This window comes from Primulina huaijiensis, chromosome 17, assembly GCF_012295235.1.
Source record: "Primulina huaijiensis isolate GDHJ02 chromosome 17, ASM1229523v2, whole genome shotgun sequence".
Lineage (NCBI taxonomy): Eukaryota > Viridiplantae > Streptophyta > Magnoliopsida > Lamiales > Gesneriaceae > Primulina > Primulina huaijiensis.
Window position 1 is genome coordinate 76,637 of NC_133322.1, and position 16,792 is coordinate 93,428.

Consider the following 16,792-nt stretch of genomic DNA (forward strand, 5'->3'; position numbering starts at 1 on the left):
GTGAATATAACGATGATCTGATAATAATTTAAAAAAATGGAATTTGAGTTGCATCTGAAATCTCTCTAATTTTCACTTCACTCTTTTAAGATTTCATATAACAATATTCGAGATAGTATATTGGAAGCAGTATATATTATAATTATTAATTGAATTATTATCTTATTAATTTGGAATATTCTTCTATAAATCTAATAATATTTATTTATATATATATATTTAAATTTCTATTTATAGACATAAAAAATAAATGATGGTAATAAATCAACAATGTTTACGTGTTGGTTGCATGCATCCAAATCCAAATCTTGAATTCTCTCGTGTGTCGCTTGCAATTATCTTCATATTAAATTATATTAAAATTAAAGTTTTTCATAAATTTAACTTGTTACATTAATTAACCATCGTGTTTTGATGTGTTTAATTAATTGGAGTGAAAAATGCAACTTTTGGACGCATGCAACATACAGTTTTACATATATAATTATTAATTCAGAATTATGTATTATTAGGTACCAAGTTTTATGGCAAAGTCATAGCAGTCACCCATATTTCACATCATACAAATCACTGAATTAAATCCAGCGAGACACGACAATGTCATTCGTAATATATACAATATACATGGAGACGAGCGAGACAGACACGACAATGTCATTAGTAATTCCAATTCAATCAGATTATACTAACACAGAAATTACAATTTATCTTCGACTCCAACTCACAGTTTCAGTTTGTTTAAAATAAATAATTTTGTTAAATTAGAAACGAGCCTTATTTCGATATATATTTTTAAAAAATCCAATATCATTATATATTAATTTGGAAGCATGCATTTACTTTTATATTTGGTATAAATAATGTTGAAGGAATCCAAAAGCAGTTGGCAAAAACAATGAAACACCACTAACACATCAGTAAACAAAATTTCAAATCATGCCCCAAGAAAACGAGCAGTCGCCCCGGATCTTTCGCTAGCAAAAAGCAGACAAATTCCCCATTCGCAGAGCCAACACCTCCAAAAGTCACTCCTGTAATTCCTCCACATAATTATAATAAATACAGAGACTAGAAAAAAAATAAGTTATATATATATAATAAAATATGAATGCTCCCTCTGGTTTTGCGCCGAATATGGCAGATTGTACCGCCTCTTTCTCCCCATTATATTCCTCCACCTGTCCCCTCTGCCTATCTTCACTCGTTTACTTTTACCACTCGATCGGCTCGCGTTTGTCTCGTTACTACGCACACACATATCGTATGTATATGTCCCCTGGTGGTGAGTGGGGGTGAAGCCACGGGAAACCATTTTCTCACTCGCGTATGCCTCCTGCTGGGAAACTAGCTAGCTGTATCTTGAGTAATTTTCTAGCATCTTTTAACTTTTGCATGTGCTCGGTTTAGATCCCTTCAATTTAATCTTTTTATTTCTTGCTTAAAGAGTTTAATTTGCTGAGTGAATCTAATCTATACCCCTTTTCTTTCAGTTTAAATATGAATGCTTCTTGTTTATTTTACTCCAAGAATGTAAAACTGTCTCCATTTTCTCAGATGTTCATGAAGGCTTCAAAGTTCGATTCTTTATGGCAGATGGTTGATCCTTGATTAACGAGGTATGATAATTAGCCACGTCTCCTTTCACGGTCACTTCCTCTTAAACTTTACATTATATATATCATATATATATACATATACAAGCGTGTGTACCCAAAATTATTACTGTTTCTTTATTTTTAACTTTGTTTGTACTTATGCTTTATGCAGTCTTTTGGGAGTAATTTGTGCTGTTCCCAAGTCGGATTGCAATTTTTGAGGCGAAGTTAAGAAATTTGAAGGTGGTTTTGGTAGAAGCAAGAAAATGGCACCAGAAAACAATTGGCTGTCTTTCTCTCTGCAATCAGTGGATCAAATGCTCAACCCTTCTTCGCAGTCTGCAGACTCTCACCATTTCTACTCCTTTTCTGATAATTTCTATGCCCATGGTAAATGAACATAAAATTTACATCATATGTTATTTTATATTATATATATGCATTAATGTGTATGTACGTATGTTTGAGTAAATTATGGAAATCTTGCACATACCTCCATGTTTCGGTTTGTTTGCTGAGCAGACCAAGTTTGAATAAAGCAGAAAGGACAACAAAAATGCACCCGTGTATCTCATTTTCCGTTCATTTTTTCCCAATCTAATCGTCATGCTTTTTACGATCTTGGGCTTTCGTTCGGTTATATGTCATTTTTCGACTCAATATTTATTGCAAATCGTTTTTTTTTTGAGTCCTTCGCAGCTCATATCACTCTAATTTTTCCGTTTTTTTTTCTGTTTTCTTCTTCCCTTTCTAGCTGAAGTTGAAAATCATCAACTTGTAAGCTACATGGGTTCATCGCAAGTGCAACCGCCGCCGAAGCTGGAAGATTTCTTCGGCGGCGACTCAACGGAAACGCAAGATTCAAGTTTGACTCACTTATACGACCACAGCCACAACACTGGAGACGGCGCATCCGCCGCAGGCTACTTCTTCAGCCATGGAGAGCAGCAAGAACTCAATAACATTACTGGGTTTCAGGCATTCTCCGAAAACTCGGGCTCCGAAGGGGAAGACACGTCGTTCGGAGGGCAAATCCAATCGCCGGCCGAATCGGGAAACGAAATAGCGGCCTACTCTCAGTTCCCTTTTACTGCTACAACTAATGCTTTATCTTTTGGAGTTAATAGTAAGAATGCTTTGAGCACCGAGAATAATAGTTGCAAAACCATTGTTTCTGTTGACTCTGATAATTACAAGAAAATTTCTGATACTTTTGGTCAAAGAACTTCGATCTACAGAGGCGTTACCAGGTTTTTCATAATAGTTGATAAACCATTGTTTTTCATTTCTTGATATTAATGTTAAGAACCCTTCTTTTTTCATTTTCTGAACAGAAAAAGTTGATTAACTTAATTTTATGGTGGTGGTTCTTGCAGACATAGATGGACAGGAAGATATGAAGCGCATCTATGGGATAACAGCTGTCGAAGGGAAGGCCAAGCAAGAAAAGGGCGTCAAGGTATGTATTCTACAAAATTTTGGGTGTCAAATGAAATAGTGAGGAGAAAATTAGGGTGTTTGTCGCAAAATTTGTTCTTTCAATCAAACTTTTTATTCGATGATTTATTGACTGGAATATGCATCCACAAAGTGTACTTCAATCTTTCACTGATTTGATCAGACGTGCCGCCATTTTTATTCATGTTCTGGGCTGTCCTTTTTACAAATACATTCTACATTCTGGTTATTTTGTTTCTTCCTTAGGTTTATAGGTGGAGATTCAATTTGTCCATGCGTTTATATATAAAAATAGAATCAAGAATTAACTCAAATTAGCTTCCAAATTTTGGAACACGGTCTTGATTGATCTAGTCTAGTCAAACTATTTGAATGAAAAAGGCCAGTATTAAAACTAATCATTTATCTTAGAAATCCAAGTTCCTGGAAAAATAGCACCAAGAAATTGAGTCGAGACGGAACAATTTCGTGGTCCCCACACCTTTCTTTTGGTGCCTACACTGTTAAACTCTACATCACAGCTAGACTTATTTTTCTGAACAAAAATGAAAGAAATTCTGAATAATTTCAGATTACTTTTCCACCTTTTCTTTTTTTTGTCTTCTGTCAAAGACCGTTGATGGTTTTGACCAAAGTTTCCATCCCCAATACGAAAACATAAATGAACTGACCTCGAATATGACAACCTCATCTTACGAATACTTTTGGCTATGTTTGTTAGATATTAGTGTTTGATTTATTATTACATTAATTAGAAAATTGTTGTAATTGATATGGAAAAGTATAGTCTATATGGCCTAAACAAATGCTTCTCCTGTTCTCCGTTGACATTTTGTTTAATACATTAGCTTGGACTTACGTGTGAGCCGGAAGTTCAGCATGTGCAGATTCATTTTACATGGCAATGTAGTTTGCATATGATTTACCGTAGCAAGTGTGATTTTTGGCTAATTTAAGCCATTACATGAGCGATGTTTTAACGAGCTTTACTCTTTGTATGGACGTGGATTGAATTTTAAACTGGACGCTGCTATATCCTGGACTATATTCTGCAGTTTACTTGGGTAAGATACCTTGTTTGTAAGCTTTTTATGCTCTGTATATGTTGTGCAATATAATTGTACGTGTCACCATTATTTACGATGGACTCTCTGGGAATGCAGGTGGTTATGACAAAGAAGAGAGAGCGGCACGGGCGTATGATTTGGCAGCTTTGAAATATTGGGGTTCTACTGCTACTACAAACTTCCCTGTAACTTTACGTACTCTTCTAACTTTAATGATTAGTCATTTGGACTTGAGGCATAAACTAAATGTAATGGAAATATCCGCATTTTAGATCTCCGATTATAGTAAAGAAATAGAGGATATGAAGAATGAGACGAAACAAGAATTCATTGCCTCTCTTCGAAGGTTTGCATATTCTTATAAATGTTCTTGAATTTTTTGATCAAATTTCTCATGAAAAACTTATTGAATGTTAACAGGAAAAGCAGCGGGTTCTCGAGAGGAGCATCCATCTATAGGGGTGTTACAAGGTTTGATGTCTTATTGTACAGTATAGGCCTGTGTTCCTGTTGTCTTTTAGTCGTCTTCATCATTAATGTGTGTTGAATTTGTTTAGGCATCATCAACAAGGCCGATGGCAAGCAAGGATTGGTCGAGTTGCAGGGAATAAAGATCTATACCTCGGTACATTCGGTATGCATAGACATAATACTTTTTTCTGTACTTCCTAATCAAATGATCACTTTTGATCGAGTCCATGAAAAAACCACATATATTTGCTTCAATATGAATTAAAGAATAGGAGCATTCTTGAACCATTATGAATATTAGATTCAACCTACATTTCATGCATCATTCTCGACTATATTGCAGAGAAGATTGGAATTGTGCTCCAACTATTTATAATTTACTAATTTTCATTATCATGATGGCAGCAACTGAGGAGGAAGCAGCTGAGGCATATGACATAGCTGCAATAAAGTTCAGAGGAGTAAATGCAGTGACTAATTTTGAGATGAACCGATATGATGTGGATGCCATCTCCAAGAGCTCTCTCCCCATTGGAGGAGCTGCAAAAAGGCTGAAACTCTCTCTTGCATCCGAAGAAACACAACCTATAAGTAACATCCTTCAAACTCCATCATGCAGCCACGACGGCAGCAGCATCAGTTTTGGTTCAACCCCAACTGTTTCCTGCATCCCTTGTGGCATCCCATTCGACACTTCGGTGCCCTTCTATCACCACCACTTCTTTCAACACCTCCAAACAAGCAATTCAGTTGGGACCGACTCATCTAGCACAGTCTCATCCATGGTTACCCTGATGCCGTCCCAACCGGAGTTCTTCATTTGGCCTCACCAGTCCTATTAACAATACTGATCTTCTACTGATGTTTAATAACTGTAGTTTTTATTTGTGGGATTTGTGGTATCTAACCCAATAATAGTAGGATAAGTTTTCACTCTATAGAAGGCTTTAGATCTTTAGGGAGAAGCTGGAACGCTATAAAGTAAGCTTATTTTCATTAAGCTTTGCCTATAACATGAAAGCTGAAAGATGAGCAGGGGCACTCTGGTTATGGATTAATTTTCAACCTGTTTTCCATTACTGAATCAGCTCTTACCTTTTTCATGGCTCATTATACGAAAATCAATTCATTACTTTTATCACAGCAACGTTTATGGCATAGTTTCAAAGACCAAGAGCGAACAAAATCTTTTAATAATTTACACACGAGATACTGGAGGAATTTGTCAGTCTCTAAATTTCTGCCTTTGATCTTCTACTGTTATACATTCAGTGAGCTACCGAGTCCCTTTCAGTAATTACATCAACATCTTTACCACAATGAGCATTTTCTTCTCGGGCATGTAACGCTAAATTGAAGTGATGTCATGCACGCATTTTTCTCGTTTCCGCAAATGTAAGAATTATCTCAATACCATGGAAATTTTATATATTATCATAATTTTCGTGAAGTTGTAAAACTTAAGCCAACCAAGTCATGGGGTTCATCGTCGTCTACAATTTGTATTTTTTGCATTCATCACACGTAACGACGAGTGCTCAATGCATGTGACCAACTAATGCGTGAGATGAAGCAAACCAAACAAACAAAAAAAGCGATGTGAAGAAGAGTCATGAAATTCTTGCATATCACACTCCCACTTAGTACTTTAATCATGTCACACATGTATCTCTCCTTCACCCCACATAAGCAACAAACCACTCCAATTTTTTATTTTATTTTATTGGTAGTAATTAATTATTAATTAAAGTGGGTTGAGAATCAGGCTTACATACATATATAGAGTGGACTATACAGTGTTACAGCCTTCCTTAAATTCTGAGATATTGGTTACCTCACCTCTGACACATATATAGTTCTGGAAACTAGCTAGCTAATCTAAGATATCCTTAAATAATAACGGTCCAGAATTATTTAAGCAACAAGCAAGACCAACGCTAATTATTCGACAAGTAGTACATTGACCTCAACAATATCTATTAATTCCTCCTTAGATATTATTTTCAAAATCATGTTTCTACGTATTTATAAACATGATATATAATATGCGGACGTTTAATCGAAAATTACCTCCAGCCATTGAAAACTTTGAAATTCTCTACTTTTCTTCTCTTCTAAATATTCGTAATTACTAGATACGCTTTTGTATACTTCTTGAACAGTTGGAAAGGAAGAAAAATATATATAGTGTAGGGGATCTAATGATAATTTTGAAGCGAATGTAGTCCTACATGCATANATATAGTGTAAGAACCATGCACCCAGAGAATTTCAAGCAATACGAATCCCATCCCTATTAATATTCTTGATGTAAATTTTCAATTTTTGCCATTTTCAAAAGTCATGTAAAATGCAATTGAATATTTTCCAAAATTGCTGAGAGCAACAAATTAATGGCCGAAAGTTTTCTTGGTCATTTACTTATAAATCCCCACCTCTACAATACACTAAATCTCGATTAAAATTCCGAACGTACCAATTGGATAAAATAACTTTGGTTTGCTTAATATTTGAACTAGGCTAAAAAAAAAAATTATTTCATAATTAAAAGAAATTTTGATATTACAAAAATCTTTTTAAAATATAAATAAATTTCATAAGACATGTTTTAGGGTTTAGATCAAACCACAAGATACATAATCCTTGTAAGCCCATTTCAGGATTATCTTGTATTTGTTTTCTCATTTAATTACTTTAGTCTAATTTAAATTTGGTAATAAAATTTACGGAAATGAATCGGACTCGAAATATGGATTATTGCAATTTTACATTCACAAGAAATTAAACTTACTTGATGCTATTTACATGGAAAAAATTACTTTGTCAGTCCAATGGCTTCTGGTTGAACTGACACGGTCTCTCGTTAAAAACAACTTGAATTGGTTTTCAAAATTTTAAATTAATTTTCGGGTTATCCACCACGCATATGTTGGGTCGGGTAAATTCGATCCAAACCCAATATATTATATATGGGCCGTCGCATCTCCCATAGTCTTGTACGTCAAGAAACCCTAGCCTTTTCAATTGTGACTCTCCCCAAGCCTCCCGCATCTCTCGAATCTTCTCCGTCTTTTCAGTATTTACCTGATAATTCATTTCGATCGCGCGGAAATCAGTTGTTCGCCGTCTTCTCTGTTCGGGATTTGATTCTGGTACGAGTTTTTCTTATTATCTGCACGTATTTCGATGTCTATGTTAGTTCTCTCATTTATTTCTAAGAACAAGATGATGCGATTATGTAGAATGAATTTTCTGGTGATATTTTTGTGATAATTGTGCGAATGTTTGTCTTTGTAGGATTTTTTGCGATGTCGTTTTAATATATCAAGAATCAAGATCCGTTGTAATCGTTTAATTTAATGATGACCTGTGACGCGTTTTGTTCTGTAATCTGATTTTGCGTATCTTGTTCGATGGATTGGTAGATGTTAATTAGATATTTATCTACTTCTTTTTTTATCTTCGTTATTCTTGATAGATGTGCAAATACCATGTTCTAATAATGGGCCTTTTTTGGAATTTTTTTCTCTGACGGTTAAATACTTTAGGTATGGTGAATTGATTTGAATTTTCTACTTTGAAAGAAATAACTGATTTGATTCTCCTTCGGATCATGCTGTAGCTTTGATGTGAATCTCTATTTTTGCCGTCTGCTCTAATCTCTCAAGTTGCAACTGAATTCCCGCTTTTCTGCCGCTGGCACTGAATTAGTAGTGTGAATGGTGGTCTTACTGCAGGAATTTGCAGTATTTGGTGTCAATGGCCTCCTTGGATATGTCGTTGGATGATATGATTAAAAGCCGCAAAAATAGCGAGCGTAACAGAGGACAAGCCAGCTCGAGAGGCTCACGAAGGGGACGAGGGCCAGGAGGGTCTTCATCCCGGGGTGGCGGCAGAGCATATGGACCTCCTCGCAGAGGTCCACTTGGACTTAATACTCGACCGTCAGCTCAAATGATTGCCAAGGCAAGATTAAATTGTGGATGTCTTATGCATTACATAGACAAATCTGCTACGCCCTTAGTACGTTACATGAAGATTTCTTGTTTTGCTTTAGAAATCGAAATCTGAAAGATTTGCGGCATTATTCGTCATTTGGGGGAAGACACCGTTTTGAGCCTGGAAAAATGTTATGTTGTAGCAAAAGTTCCTGAGTTTTCTGACAGTTTTTCTGTTCTTGAGGAGGTTTTTCAGTAAATGGTGGTTTCTGACAAGTAACTTGCGATGGAGCTATATGTCAAAAGTGGAAGATTTCGTAGCCCCTTAATGACACATTGCACCCTATATAGAGGAGCTTCATTATCTTGATGCTAAGAGCTTTTGCCATTAACATCCATTAAGAACTGAAAGCATGAAACTGAGTTTCCTTATTTATCGATAATAATTATTAATCGTTGGCTCTCTGTTTGTCGTCACCCGTTGTCATTTGGGAGTTAATGATGGATTGGTTTGATGTATGAAAAATGATATTATGATCTATATCATCCGTATATGCTGGAGTTACTTGGGGAGTGAGACTTTCTGTCATATCTCAGTTCATGGCGTTTTGCAAAGGTGGCTTCCTTCGCTGAACTTCAGAACTGGAGCTCCACGTCTGGCATGGCACTAGTTTGCATGCTGTGGATTGTATCTCAACTACCATCAACCATGTAGACTTAATTACATTCCCTTCTTTTCCATGGATCTCTTTTAGAGCGTTTCAATGTGACTTTATCCCGGAAATATCCTGATGTTTCAATAAAAGAATCTCAATTATTTTTTTGTGGCCTAATTCTGACGCTTTTCGCAATCTCGATAATTGGTTTGCTTGCATCAGACCTTCCGCAGAACCAAGAATTTGCTGTGGCGGAATGGTCTTCTCGAGGATAGTCTAAAAGCTGCTGGGTTATCTGGATTAGTAAATGGTACAAAGTTGTACGTTTCCAACTTGGACATTGGAGTCACTATTGAAGATATAAGGGTACCAGTTTTGAGCCGTGTCTTTTGCTATTTTACGACTTTGGTAAACTTTTCTATATTTTCTGAAGATGGGCGTGGGGACAGGATCTATTTTCTGAGATTGGAGAGCTCATGCGTTATGCAGTTCACTATGACAAAAATGGATGCCCAAGTGTAAGTTGGAGCGTTATATGATGAGTTAAATTTTTTATCCTCTTCAACATATTGGCTGCTGGTCGTAAAAATAAAAAATGGAAAATGTATTATTATTTTTGTTTATATATGTTGTTGCCCTGTGTAGGAGGATTGCTCTGTATATTCTGACTAGCTTGCAGATTTGTGCTTTTGATTTTGATAGTTTTTACTTTGATTGAACGGGAAGGAATGTAACTAAAAGAATGCTCTGTTATTTTCTACTTGCCATACTTGATTGCTTTATTTTAGTTTTCATCTTTTAATAATTTCTTCACTTATTAAACAGGGTTCGGCTGAAGTGATTTTTGTCCGGAGGAGTGATGCATTTCAAGCGCTTAAGCAATATAACAATGTCCAATTGGATGGGAAGCCCATGAAGGTCGAGATAATTGGTGATGATGCTGAGATCCCTGTTTCTGCTCGTTTGAACATTTTTGGAAAAGCTAATGGAAAAAGAACTGTTGTAATGGGGTATGTGGCTTTAATTTTAAACTTTTTATTGTGTATTTTTCTTTACTTGGGTGTTGTCTGCTACAGTGTATGGTCATTTGAGGTTAATAACATATCGAAGTGTATTTTTTCGCCTTCTCGTGTTGATTGGTTTTATGCAAGTTCTACTTGTCTATAAATTTTTCCAAGTTAATATCAAGATTAGCCTGGAAAATACAAAGATTTTTTAGTTGGATTGATTATATACAGTTTACTGATCGATGATCCACTCCATTTGATCTGTTTTCTGAAACTGATAATACTGATCTGTCTAAGGGAGATCTGGTTGGATCCTTGTTAACATCAGATGTTAGCATCTTCCCTTGCTGTATGTGCATATTGATTTAGTAGCCTTATTACACCTGGATCCTTCTTTGAAGGGCTTCTTGGCTTGTTGCTTCGTTGTGTTTTATAGATGTGTGAGTAGCTATAATTTTAGGAAAGGTTGTTTTCATAATATTTTGTGATTGATTAATCATTTCAACCACATCTTCACTTATACACAGACCTGGAACTGGTCGTTTCGGGGGTGGCTCCAGGGTGGATAAAAATAACCGGGGTCCCATGTAAGTTGCCCCTGAACCCAATTTTTTGGACTTTCTTAATTTTTTGTTTTACAGGAGCTGGAGCTTATCTTCATTATGTTGACATTCATAGGGGTCTTGGTGGTTCAAATTTTGGTCGTGGAGGTGGACGTGGTGGTGGAACAGGCCGTGGGCGCGGCCGAGGCAGTGGTGTAGCTCATGGGAGAAAGATTGGGGAGAAATCTGCAGATGAACTTGACAAGGAGCTTTACCACTATCACGCTGAAGCTATGCAGAGTTGATGGTTTACTTCAACCTTTTTCTGAACTTAGACATGAAAACTATATATTCGATAGATCTTTAGCTGTACAAAATCGAGGTTTAACGTTCTGCTAGATTTGGTTTTGGCTCTATTGATGATGATGCTTGTTCGGAATTTATCGTCTTCTTAACTGTTTTTTTGTATCTTTTTTTTTATACTAATTGTTAGCTAACTATATTCTTCTATCTTGGTTTGAGTTTATTAATAAATTTTATACAATTTGTATTTTTCTTCAAATTGTTTTTAATTTATCTAAAAATTAAACTATCGTAGTAAATTTTATATAATAACTGATTTATAAACATCATATTTTAATAAAATAATATATATATATATATATATATATATATATTACACAAAAATCATGAAATATGCATTTTACTGAACTCTGGTTTACATCGGGACTGATGAGTGTTTTTTTCATTTTCATTTTAGAAGTTTGCAGCTGACTTGAGTGAGAAAAACAGAAAAGTAAATGAATATTTTTTAGGCTATAGTCTTATTCTTAAGTTATGCAAATGTATACGATAATCATACGTTGCATGTATTTATTAATTTATATACCAGAAAATATAGAATATAATAAGGAGGGGATTTTATTTGGAATCTTTCGTTGTCCCTGCAAATCCGCTCCTGTATTATTATTTCACAAATTATATGTAGTGCAATCCCGGGTATTTTATTTCACAAATTATATGTGTTAATAGAAATACAAAAAATAGAAGATACCTAAATGAATTCAAAAGAAATGTAAATCTTAGTAGGAGTTTAATGTAGAAAAATATTGCTCGTCATTTGAAATTTATTCATCGATACAACATAATTTCCAAGATCATAGAGTTCGGTAGATTCCAACTAATCTTAATTACTTGAATATCGAGATTTCAGCACCGGCGCCAAGCAAATTTTAAATCAGTTGGTGAACAATTATTTTTGAGCTCTCAGATAAAAAAAAGGCCAAATTCTTCCACATCAGAAAACTGACATCGATCAAATCCCTCAAAGATTTAGGGCAAAAGAAGAAATTCACCATTCCCATTCGAAAGAGCTTAACAGAGTTCTCATCTTAACTCGGTGGAGAAAAGATTCACAAAACCACCATCAAGCAGATCCGAAGCGAGACGGCGAAATCTTCCTTTGGCGTAAAATCTAATCGAGATTCCAGATCCATCAGCTTCTCTTCGGTGTGGTTAAAGCAAATCCATCATCATCGAGCATTTTTGCAGTAAAAATCTGAAACAAAGTTACAAAGAAGAGTGTAGAACTCACGAGAAAACGCAGTAATCTATGGAGAAAAACAGGAGTCTGCGTGTCCATGAGTGCATAAAATATATGTTGTTATGGCAATCGCTTCTATTCTCTGTGATTTTTTTCCACACAGACGAGATAATCGAATACGCAAACCGATTGCTGCAGTATCATGAAAGGAGACTAAAAATGTAAGCAGTAGTTGGGACTGTCGCCGTTTAAGTTTCAATGCTGCCCTTATTTATACCAAGGAGATTAGGGTTTAGGATGAGAGACAAAATTAAAATAATAGCATTAATTAATATGTAAATGAGACGACAAACTGAGAGCTGGCTTGGTTACGATTAATAATTAAACACCACAAAATAATTAGTCATAAAGTTGGGAGCGAGATATATATAAAAATCATTTGTTAAAAATATTTTTTTTTAAAAAAAATAAAAATAGATATGATGCTATTGCAACCAAAATAAAGAGCAACTCGGATACCAAGAGCGAGAAGCATTCCTCGATGTACAAGCCTGATGTTGTGGCGTATTATTGAGAGCCCAATACAATCTCCAAAAATCTACTTGATTTTATTTCAAACCCTAAAATGCATCGAATTAAAAAAAACGAGGACAAAGAAAACTTAATTTTTGTAACGATAATATTTACCATCATACTAATAGTTTGTTGTCTTCATTATTATTATTATTATTATTATTATTATTATTTTGAGTTGGGATGAGAATATCGATATAATTGAGATTCAAAATATAGTTTCAAATTTTGTGTTAGATGAACTGCAATTTAATGAAACATTATTTAAATAATGAAATTTGGTTTTTTTAAGTAGAAATTAAAAACATGACAAAACCTATAATAATAATAAATTTAATAAATTTCCCATAGTTGGTTCTGGATTATCTTTTTTTTTTTTCCCACGAATTATTTAACTTTAATCTCACATAATTTTGTAATGATGATCTAATTTTAAAGTTTATAATAAAAATATGTATTTAAAATACATGGAAAAGGAAAATGATGATATGTCGTGGAAATGCGATTTTGATTATAAAAAAATTACTAGTAAGAAGGGATTCTTGTTTCAGTCGGTGAAGTTTCCCATTTGTCTGTCCCACCCACCTCCTTCCTCTCTTTTGTGACCTTTGTGCTCCCCCCGGATAATTCAAGAACTCAAATATCCCAAGGGTTCATTTTACAACCTCTCTTTTTACTGATTTCATCCAAAAAGTCTCATTTTATAATCTTTTGAGTCGTGCCTATGGGCTTGTGGGATTCTTTTCTCAACTGGCTCCGGAGGTGAACTTTATGCAACTCTTTGTTTGAAATGGATTTACAGCACATATTTTCTATTGGCTTTTTGCCTTATCGATTGCTTCGATGTTTCGATCAAGATATTGTGCATGAAGTTTTGATTTTTGCTATTGTTTAGATTCTAAAATTCTTCATCTTGCATATTGGTTTATGAGTTTGGTTCCGTTCAGGTAAAGTATGGATTGGCCGTAATATTTGTTTAAAATGTTTTTATTATGTAACTAAGAAGGAGGGAATTGGTATGAGGTTGTTGTTAATTACATTTTATGCCTACTAGCGTTGAGAGTAATGAGAAACTTAAATGTGACGTATACGGATTTTGTGTTGTTATTTCATTGAAATTTGAATACACTGCCAATCCTGCAAAATCCATGTTTGTAATTCCACTTAGCTGCCTGCCCCAGCTGTGCTAATGGAAATAGATTCACGACCAAATCTGATCACATTTTGTTTATAAATGAGTTAGAAACCCGTGTCCTGGTTTTAGAAATTGAATGCTGAGGCTGTAGCTGTGTATTCTGGCATTGATTCTGAATTGAGGAAACCCTCATAATATTCAGGATTTTGATGAAATGGAAAAAAAAACAACGAAATCAATGTATGGAACAGATTTTCAATTAATTTTCCTTCAAGGAAATAAGGAGTAATTTTTAATGGTGTTGAATATCATGAAAATGAATGAAATAAATAAAATTAAGTTCTTTTCATCTTATATCAAAAACTCTTTATGGACTTTACGTCTATGGTTTTCTCGGTTGAGTCCATGATCCACAATTACCCATTGCACGACTATCATTTGGGAAAATTGGCCCCTTAGGTTGTATTTCTGTTTAGGAGTCAATTCAGAACTCAATATTTGTGTCCACGAAGTATTCTACCCAATGTTTGATTCATATTCTGATTTTTTTTTAATCTTTTATCCCCAAAAAATGTCAGCATAAATCTTAGCTATGCCTAGCAATAAAAATAGTTCACAGCAAATCAAGTATGAATTCGGATGATAGAAAATCTGCATCCATGAGCAGATTTTCTATCATCCGAATTCATACTTGCCATGATCAGATTTTTAATGTAAACCAAAAAATATTACATCCATTTGTTTGATAGCAACTTATTTACTGGATTTTTATCGATATAAGTTAGTTTTTTGCCAGGGTCCTTATGTTGCAATAGGTATATGTGTTCCCATATGTTGAAGTTATCGTCAAAAAAAAAACATTGAATGTGAAACAATCATTGTTCCAATTAATGATGTCTTGAGATGCTCTTGAACTAGCATGATTCAACTTTTGTATGAAGAGTTTAGTTGAAAAGTCTTGATAACAAATCGAGGATCACCTGTATCGTACCTTACGGACTTATTTTATTAAAATTTGTGAGATATTACCATGAGAATATATTTGATATCTACATCTAAAATTACTTTGTTTCCGACTATATTCCTTTTCAGCTTGTTCTTCAAACAGGAAATGGAACTTTCACTTGTAGGTCTCCAAAATGCCGGAAAAACATCACTTGTTAATGCCATTGCTGTAAGCGAAATGTCAAATTTTTGCAGATTTCTTTCTTTCTCTCGCTCACATACAAAGCACATTTTATATGCTGAAACACAAACTTCACCTCCATTCCTGTGAAATTTCTCATATTATAATCGTTATCGATAATGTTTTTCTTCAGACAGGAGGCTATAGTGAAGACATGATTCCAACCGTACGTATTTTGTTTTTTTGTTAATGCAAATTGCCCCAACTTCTCGTTTTCAATTGATAACGTTACTCAATCAAAACTATTCTTCTTGTGTTTGAAAACAGGTTGGATTTAATATGCGTAAAGTTACGAAAGGAAATGTGACCATAAAATTGTGGGACTTGGGGGGACAACGGAGATTTCGTTCCATGTGGGAGCGTTACTGCCGTGGTGTCTCAGCTATCCTGTAATTCGCAAGCTTCAAATCCTTAAAGCTAATTTAATTCTGTTGTGAAAAGAATTGTGAGTGTATTCTGTTATATAACTGAAATGGAAGTTGGCTGACTAGTTCAGCGGGGAAAAGGAAAAAAAACGAAGAGAGTTGGTTGACTCTTTTCATGTAGTGTACCTGACGGACTTGGAAAATTCAATAAACTGAAATTAATTTAGTGTGTTGAGGAGGGGCAAAATTGGCCATTTTAGAAATATTACCCGTGAAAATTAATGAATATTAATTTGAGGGACTATAATTCTACTCCCTTCCCTGCTGAGTCTGGTAAATGGTTGTTCACTCCCACGTTTGTCTGTCCTAAATAATTATTGTGTTCTTGAGGCAGATACGTGGTTGATGCTGCAGATCGAGACAGCATCCCTATCACTCGGAGTGAATTAGACGAGCTCTTGAAGAAACCTTCATTAGGGGGGATTCCTTTGCTTGTCCTTGGAAACAAAATTGACAAGTCTGAAGCTCTATCAAAGCAAGCACTCGTTGATCAGTTGTAAGTGTTACTCCCATAAACTCGAATTTTCCAAATGTCTATTCGATATTCATTCTCGTTGGTTATGTTTACAGGGGTCTGAGTTCGATTTCAGATAGGGAAGTTTGCTGCTACATGATCTCTTGCAAGGAGTCGGTGAACATAGACGTCGTGATCGATTGGCTCATAAAACACTCAAGAACAGCAAAATGATTGATGGGATTTTAATATTGAAAATGATGATGTGGTAAGTAAATCTGTGGTAATGGGTTGTGCTGGCTTCCATTTTATTTGCTGCTCTCCCAGCCTAGCTATCTTTTTTCTGTGTAATAAGTTGTTTGACAGTTTGTCGTTAGATTCATATCCACTCCTCCATGATTTCGCACGCAGTTGAAATTTTATCAGTTGAGAAAATTACGCTCTCTATTATAGAAAACCATATTTGATATATATATAGAAAAAATAGAATAATGCGCAAGGCGCTCTCTAATCTTTATGATGGTTCGTGCATTTATGAATTTGGACTAGCTAGTGTTAGAATTCATTGAAGGCGTTTAATAAATTCAAGTTAGTAAATTAACTATTAATTGTTTGATTTTATTGTTTTCGAACAAACATCAGCCTATTAAGAAAATCCAAGAATCCTTTTAATTATTTTTATGGCTTGAGAAATAAATAAATAAAAAATTAACGTGGAAAATAAACTTTGAACTATTTGAGA

General features: G+C 34.8%; 3 protein-coding genes across 8 annotated transcripts; all 3 read left to right on the top strand.

Moving 5' to 3' along the window:
• The first annotated feature begins 1,213 nt into the window (after positions 1-1,213).
• Positions 1,214-5,688, top strand: LOC140962570 (AP2-like ethylene-responsive transcription factor AIL7). Of its 2 annotated transcripts, none has more exons than XM_073421523.1 (11): positions 1,214-1,363; positions 1,555-1,616; positions 1,768-1,985; positions 2,350-2,845; positions 2,972-3,054; positions 4,109-4,117; positions 4,217-4,305; positions 4,393-4,466; positions 4,541-4,591; positions 4,678-4,754; positions 4,997-5,688. In XM_073421523.1, the coding sequence occupies exons 3-11, from the start codon at positions 1,862-1,864 to the stop codon at positions 5,431-5,433; spliced, it is 1,440 nt and encodes a 479-aa protein (XP_073277624.1). In that variant the 5' UTR covers positions 1,214-1,363; positions 1,555-1,616; positions 1,768-1,861; the 3' UTR covers positions 5,434-5,688. The 2 variants fall into 2 exon arrangements, with proteins under 2 accessions (XP_073277624.1, XP_073277625.1); XM_073421524.1 differs by having other exon boundaries at positions 2,356-2,845.
• A 1,885-nt stretch (positions 5,689-7,573) lies between these two features.
• On the top strand, positions 7,574-11,238 carry LOC140963132 (THO complex subunit 4C-like). Of its 3 annotated transcripts, none has more exons than XM_073422377.1 (7): positions 7,574-7,743; positions 8,329-8,557; positions 9,408-9,551; positions 9,635-9,703; positions 10,011-10,195; positions 10,720-10,779; positions 10,871-11,236. In XM_073422377.1, the coding sequence occupies exons 2-7, from the start codon at positions 8,351-8,353 to the stop codon at positions 11,037-11,039; spliced, it is 834 nt and encodes a 277-aa protein (XP_073278478.1). In that variant the 5' UTR covers positions 7,574-7,743; positions 8,329-8,350; the 3' UTR covers positions 11,040-11,236. The 3 variants fall into 3 exon arrangements, with proteins under 3 accessions (XP_073278478.1, XP_073278480.1, XP_073278479.1); XM_073422378.1 differs by having other exon boundaries at positions 7,577-7,743; positions 8,214-8,557; positions 10,871-11,238; XM_073422379.1 differs by lacking the exon at positions 10,720-10,779 and having other exon boundaries at positions 10,871-11,238.
• A 2,177-nt stretch (positions 11,239-13,415) lies between these two features.
• On the top strand, positions 13,416-16,490 carry LOC140963405 (ADP-ribosylation factor-like protein 8c). 3 transcript variants are annotated; one of them, XM_073422715.1, is made up of 6 exons: positions 13,416-13,612; positions 15,078-15,159; positions 15,305-15,337; positions 15,439-15,560; positions 15,931-16,092; positions 16,167-16,490. In XM_073422715.1, the coding sequence occupies exons 1-6, from the start codon at positions 13,575-13,577 to the stop codon at positions 16,282-16,284; spliced, it is 555 nt and encodes a 184-aa protein (XP_073278816.1). In that variant the 5' UTR covers positions 13,416-13,574; the 3' UTR covers positions 16,285-16,490. The 3 variants fall into 3 exon arrangements, with proteins under 3 accessions (XP_073278816.1, XP_073278817.1, XP_073278818.1); XM_073422716.1 differs by having other exon boundaries at positions 13,433-13,612; positions 15,094-15,159; XM_073422717.1 differs by lacking the exon at positions 13,416-13,612 and having other exon boundaries at positions 15,309-15,337.
• Positions 16,491-16,792: the final 302 nt, after the last annotated feature.

What these genes read in the sequence shown, in the direction of transcription:
- LOC140962570 (XM_073421523.1), top strand. Translation starts at nt 1,862, where the DNA reads ATGGCACCAGAAAACAATTGGCTGTCTTTCTCTCTGCAATCAGTGGAT. An exon ending in TGATAATTTCTATGCCCATG is followed by an intron (nt 1,986 to 2,349) that starts GTAAATGAACAT and finishes TTCCCTTTCTAG; the next exon opens with CTGAAGTTGAAAATCATCAA. An exon ending in ATCTACAGAGGCGTTACCAG is followed by an intron (nt 2,846 to 2,971) that starts GTTTTTCATAAT and finishes TGGTTCTTGCAG; the next exon opens with ACATAGATGGACAGGAAGAT.
- LOC140963132 (XM_073422377.1), top strand. Translation starts at nt 8,351, where the DNA reads ATGGCCTCCTTGGATATGTCGTTGGATGATATGATTAAAAGCCGCAAA. An exon ending in TCACTATTGAAGATATAAGG is followed by an intron (nt 9,552 to 9,634) that starts GTACCAGTTTTG and finishes GCGTGGGGACAG; the next exon opens with GATCTATTTTCTGAGATTGG. An exon ending in AAAAGAACTGTTGTAATGGG is followed by an intron (nt 10,196 to 10,719) that starts GTATGTGGCTTT and finishes ACTTATACACAG; the next exon opens with ACCTGGAACTGGTCGTTTCG.
- LOC140963405 (XM_073422715.1), top strand. Translation starts at nt 13,575, where the DNA reads ATGGGCTTGTGGGATTCTTTTCTCAACTGGCTCCGGAG. An exon ending in GTGAAGACATGATTCCAACC is followed by an intron (nt 15,338 to 15,438) that starts GTACGTATTTTG and finishes GTTTGAAAACAG; the next exon opens with GTTGGATTTAATATGCGTAA. An exon ending in CAAGCACTCGTTGATCAGTT is followed by an intron (nt 16,093 to 16,166) that starts GTAAGTGTTACT and finishes TTATGTTTACAG; the next exon opens with GGGTCTGAGTTCGATTTCAG.